Source organism: Arvicanthis niloticus, chromosome 2 (genome assembly GCF_011762505.2).
Source record: "Arvicanthis niloticus isolate mArvNil1 chromosome 2, mArvNil1.pat.X, whole genome shotgun sequence".
Classification (NCBI taxonomy): Eukaryota; Metazoa; Chordata; class Mammalia; order Rodentia; family Muridae; genus Arvicanthis; species Arvicanthis niloticus.
The window spans coordinates 36,147,112-36,153,111 of record NC_047659.1 but is presented as its reverse complement, the minus strand read 5'-3'; the positions used below and the strand labels follow the sequence as shown (position 1 = coordinate 36,153,111).

Sequence of the window (6,000 nt, the reverse complement as noted above, 5' to 3'; positions counted from 1 at the left end):
GGTATGTAGCGTAGTTCCATTTCTACTTAGCTCTGGATGAGGTTCAGAAGTGTGGATAAAGGAGCTTAATGTAACATTCTTTTCTGTGAGCAAAAATGTTGAACTACCATTCGGCAGCATGACATAGCTCCATTTGGATCATTAAGCAAAACAAAACCAAAACCGACCAAACAAAAAAACCCAACATCCAGGTAAATTCCCACAGCCAGTGCCTATAGGGAAACGCGCTCCAGGCTGCCGCGGGCGCGCATGTGCGGACGCGGGGTGGGGCCTCGCGCGGCTCTCTGGGCACCGCGGCCACGCCCACCTCAGTTCGCTAACACGTGATCCAGTGAGCTGGGCTCTACCCTGTGAGCAGCCCAGCCCAGCCCAGCCCAGCAGCGCAGCCCAGGGCCCAGCTCGGGCCAGTGCAGCCTTCCTGGCCTCAGAACCCAGCGGGTGCGGGCGCCGGACAAGCGTGACCTCGTCTGCGGGGAGCTGTGCGGGGAGGAGCCGCCTGGAGGCGGCACTCTCAGTCCGGGTGCGAGGGAAGTGAGTGTGGGCTGCACGCCAGGTGGCGTTGGGGCGGGGACAGGACCCGGCCACCGGGTGGGTTGTGGTCACTCACACCCCAGTGGCCTGCCAGCTCGCCCGGCCTCCTGCGTGCCGTGCGCCCGCCCGCCCGCCGGAGCCGGTTCGGAAAGTCTCTCGCTGCATTTGCACTCTGGGGATTTGGACCGGCTCCAGAAAGCTCCATCCGAGCTTGTTTTCCTAGAACCTGCTGGAGTGTTCCTCCTTGTTGTTTCGTTTTGGTTTTTTGTAAGGCTTTGATGGGCGTGGAGGGAATAGCAGCTGAACTTTGGGAAGAAGTTGAAGATGAGAACATTTACTTATTTATTTGTGGAGATTTCCGTAAACTAGATGAAGAGAGGAGATTGCGCATTTTACAAGTTGAGGTCACATCTGTTTCTTAGGGATGGTTTCAGCCATATTATTAATGGTTTGTTGGTTTTCTGAGACTAGTTAGGTAGGCTTTACCTCCTTGTTTAGCTGAGGGTGATCCTCCTCCTGCCTCTGCCTCCCTAGTGTTGGTGTTACAGGCTCACGCCACGATGCCCGGCAGTATTTTTTAAAATTATACCGTTTTTTCCACGGATAGATTTTTGTTTTGGAAGTTTTACTTTCCAAACCATTTCATACTAGGTTTCATATATAACATTTAAAGGCAAACGTAACTATATTTGGAAATATATTCAACGGAGTCTTATTTGAGCACGTTGGGTACCCAGCACTGCCTGACATGCTGTGGTTGCAGAAATAAGCAATATGGACGAGGTGCCTACTTCGCTGTGGTCACTGTCAGTGGGAATGCACACTGGTGCTGCCACTGTAGGAGTCAATATGAAGGATTCTCAAAAAACTAACATACGACCTAGCCGTACAACTTCTTAGATGTCCAGAGGTCTAAGTCCTACCACCGAGATACAAGCACATCTGTGCTCGGTACTGCTGCATACTACAAGAAATGGAACTGGCCTAGATGACTGTCATCAGACAGATGGATTTTTTAAATCGGTGCATGTACACAATGGAATTTTACTTTGCCATAAAGAAAAAATGAAATCATGATATTTGTAGGAAAATGGAACTAGAAATGACCCTGTTAAGTGAAATAAGCCAGACTCACACAAATGCTGGGTTTCTTTCCTAGATCCCGAACTGCTATTTATTAGTTAAATTCATTCTTTGACGATGTTAAACACGTACATAATGCATTCTGACTACCCTCTCCTTTACCCTCTCTTGGCTCCCTACTCCCATCCTCTGGTAACATCCCTCCCTCTGTCCCTGCAAAACACTTTCCCACCTCCCGTGTCTTTTTGTATCATGATCTCCTGAGTTTTACCTTGTGGCCATAGATTTAGAAGGATTCATTTGAGCCTGGTGGGCTCAGCCATGAATACACACTGTCCCCCTCTCCCAGAATCTACCAATGGCCGGTAGTTCAGAAGTAAGAAGTAGTGCTTCATGAACCATTCCCCTGATCTCTGTCTTGGCAGGGCCAGTCTTGTGCAGGCCCAGTGCAGGTAACCCACGGTTGCTGGGTGTTTATGATTGCAGTGGCTGTGATATATGTAGAAGGTGGGATATCAAAGCACTTCCTCTGTCCGCTGCCTTTGAATTCTTTTTGTTCCCTAACCTACAGTTGTTCCCAAGCCTTAGAAGGGATGCGGTAAACATCTTGTTTAGGGCTGTTTCCTCAGCTTTCCTTAGTCTCAGCATCCGTAGTAGCCATGAGACTCTGCATTCACCATCCATTGCAAAGAGAGGTTCCTCTAGGGCTGAGAGTAGCATTTGTCTATGACTAAAAGCATAGATACTTAGAAGGACAGTTTGGGAGGGCCTCTGGGGCTTCTCTGATCAACAGTTCCCATGGCAGTGTGATGGTTCGAGTAAGAATGGCTCTCTTAAGTTCATCTGTTTGAATGCTTGGTCCCCAGTTGATACCACTGTTTGATAAGGATTAGGGGATGTGGCCTTGTTGGAGGAAATGTGTCACTGGGATGGGCTTTGGGTTAGCTTTCTCTCTGCTTCATGCCTGTGGTTCAGATACAAGCTCTCTGTGACTGCTCCAGGGGCATGTCTGCTTGCCTACTGCCATATTCCCAACATGATGATGGGTTCTAATCCTCTGGTGTCACCAGCCACAATAAAGTCTTCCATAAGTTTTCTTGGTCATAGTGTCTTCACCATGATAGAAAAGTAACAAAAATAGGTGAAGTCCCGCATATCTGCCTTCAGAGCTTTTATATTTTTCAATGGGATTTCCGTGATGCTTGGTACACCCTTCATTTTGGTTAACCCCCTTCCCTCATCTTCCCGGCCCTCCCAGATTAAGTCTTTCTGCCCCAGTATTCAAGCATCTCTGCTGTATACTGAGTGGCCCATGAGACTCTACTCTCTAAAGTCTCCCTGTTCCCAGTGTCCCTTGTCTAGTGTCCTGGCTTCCACATGTATTCCAAGTTAAACACACAAGACTGAGGAGTTGAAGATAAGATTCTGGATCTTAATTCTTAGAATTGTGTCAGGGTGGGGATGAAGTTAGACAGGACGCCATGAGTGCAGAAAGCTCATGGGATGGTGAGGAAGTACTAGAATGTGTGTGACGTGAGGCCAGAGACAATGGTTAGGAGCACTGGCTGCTCTTCCGGAGGACCTGTGTTTGATTCCCAGCACCCACATGACAGTTCACAGTTGCCTATAACTCCAGTTCCAAGGCCCTCTTTGGGTCTCTGCAGATGTTGCATGCATGAAATACAAACATACATAGAAGCAAAACCACTCATAAACTACACACATACACTACACACTACACACATACATACTACATATATATATAATATATATTATATATATTGCACATGACCTGAAGACAGAAGGCTGTTATTTCCTGAGGGAAGGGGTCCAGAGATCAGGGAGGAGAGTGGAGAAATTCAGAAAGACAAACTGAATGAAAATGTCTTGATGAAACCAGTAATTATTAGAAAACAAGTCTAAAAATTACCTCAGAAGAAATACCAGCAACACCAACGATTTGTAAAATGAAATCAGTAAATATTGCCGACATTTACAAAAAGGAATCAGACTGTATGTTTTGGTGAGCTATAGGGAGGAGTTTGGATTTTAGGTTTTGAACTGTGTTTCTGGATCGCGTATGGTCTGGCCAACTCGGTTCCCTTAGCATTTTGGTTTCCTCGCCTCACATCTTTTGTGTCTTTGTGCAGACCACGACAAGTCAGCTTTCAATACAGCTACATTTTGAAGGAGACTTTGGGGTTTCCCCCTATCAATAAATCAATTGCAAAGCAAATCACCTTGGCTCTCTTGTGTGTGAAAGGAGCAGCGGACACAGTTAAAAGTAGTAATGTTTTTGAGTTGACATTAACAGGTCTGAGGTAAAGCTGGTTTTTAGGCTCCAAAGGGTTCTCTTGGGTTTTGTTGTTGTTTGTTTGTTTGTTTGTTTAACCATTGCCTCCAGATTATCCCAGGCAATAAATTGTCCTTAAAAACGAGAATGTCGGTACTTTTGTTGGGTAGATTCTTTTACACGGACTTGGATTTCCCAGATTCTTAGGATGGCGTGTAACTGACTGGTTTAAAAACCCGCAGGCTGCTGACTGCGTGAGGAACATGGTGAAACTGATTCACACACTGGCGGACCACGGTGATGACGTCAGCTGCTGCGCCTTCTCCTCTGCCCTTCTGGCCACCTGCTCCTTGGACAAGAGCATCCGCCTGTACTCCCTAAGTGACTTTGCTGAACTGCCGCACTCACCACTGAAGTTTCACACCTATGCCGTCCACTGCTGCTGTTTTTCGCCCTCGGGACACGTTTTGGCGTCGTGCTCAACGGATGGTACCACGGTGTTGTGGGACGCGCACAGCGGACACACCCTGACCGTGTTAGAGCAGCCGGGGGGCAGCCCTGTGCGCGTTTGCTGCTTTTCCCCAGATTCCGCCTACCTGGCATCAGGGGCTGCCGATGGATCTGTTGTTTTGTGGAATGCACAGTCATACAAACTATATAGGTATGGTGGCTTAAACCCTGCAGGGCTTGAATCCCGTTAAGATTAAATCTTATTTTTTTATTGTGGTAAAATAGACATAGTTGACCCATTTAGCTGAAATTATTAAAGTACTCTAGAAACCATAACCTCCTCTATGTTAACAGTTGAAATCATCTCATGTCCTCCCTGCGTGGTGTCTGCAGAGCAGGCGTGTTGGCTGGGCAACGACGGTTGCTCCTTTGTGGTCTCAGAGCTGAAGAAAGTGATGCTTTTAATTGATGTTCAGGGGTTCACCTAGCTTAACCCGACTACTCAGAAATGCGATGTCTCTCTCTTTTTTAGAAACGGACGCCTGGCTGAGGAGGGTTTTCCACTGGTGAGGTGTGCTTTCCGCCTCTGTGGTGCAGTGTCCTTCCTCCATGTGATTAACAGCACTTTAATTGCCCAGTTCTTACCAGTTTGTTTTCTTACATGAGGAACAGTGTTGCCAAGGGCAGCACTTTTGAACTGTCTTCCCAAGGGAACAATTGTGCACATGTTTTTTTTTTCCCATAATTTGTTTGAAGATGAGGCACAGAAATTGAATGTGGTTTTTATCCTAGTAGCATGTCTTTTCAGTAAGAAGCCAGTCTGTATGTATATTTTAAGGCCATTCACTGTTAGGCCTTTTTTTTTTTTTTTTTTTTTTTTTTTTTGCTTGGGAGTTTTAATGTGATCATATTGACTTACTATGAAAATATAAAGATGTGAGATTGTAGCGTGGATCCCTGTGATCCAGGCTCATGGATATCATCTAATGTGTTTAAAACCTCGCTGTACTCTGTAAAGAATGTGTCATGCTGGGCAGTGGTGGTGCACGCCTTTAATCCCAGCACGTGGGAGGCAGAGGCAGGCAGATTTCTGAATTTGAGGCCAGCCTGGTCTACAGAGTGAGTTCCAGGACAGCCAGGGCTACACAGAGAAACCCTGTCTCAAAAAACAAAACAAGAATTCGTCATTGTGTAGCATCTGATGCTTTGTTTCATAGGCATCAGTCACTCCTGGTTCTGTCATTTCTAAAGGGACTGTAATAGAAAGACAAAGCCCCTGAACCTCACATCCTCCTTTTTTGTTCTGTTTCAGGTGTGGTAGTGTCAAGGATAGCTCATTGGTGGCCTGTGCATTTTCTCCTGGTGGAGGCCTCTTTGTCACTGGCTCCTCTGGTGGGGACTTGACAGTGTGGGATGACAGAATGAGGTGTCTGCACAGCGAGAAGGCGCACGATCTCGGGATCACCTGCTGCAGCTTTTCGCCACAGCCTCTCTCTGGTTGGTCGCTCACTCTTTAAAGCATGGGATCCCTGTCTGTAAATCCTGACTTGGTCCTTTGAGTTTCCATTTCACCGTTAGTACTGACGGTCTCTCCATTCTATTTCGGAGTCATCCTTCTGTCTCTTATCTTTTTAGATCAGAAT

At 46.7% G+C, this 6,000-nt stretch overlaps 1 protein-coding gene across 3 annotated transcripts in view; it reads left to right on the top strand.

Moving 5' to 3' along the window:
* The first annotated feature begins 325 nt into the window (after positions 1-325).
* Positions 326-6,000, top strand: part of Wdsub1 (WD repeat, sterile alpha motif and U-box domain containing 1) — a 28,282-nt gene continuing 22,607 nt past the window's right edge. Inside the window, exons 1-3 of one of the 3 annotated variants that reach the window (XM_034493820.2) lie at positions 326-531; positions 4,150-4,568; positions 5,670-5,854. In XM_034493820.2, coding sequence (XP_034349711.1) covers positions 4,171-4,568; positions 5,670-5,854 — 583 coding nt within the window. In that variant the 5' untranslated portion in view covers positions 326-531; positions 4,150-4,170. The remainder of the gene's footprint in view (positions 532-4,149; positions 4,569-5,669; positions 5,855-6,000) is intronic. The other 2 variants (XM_034493819.2, XM_034493818.2) reach the window with 2 other exon arrangements.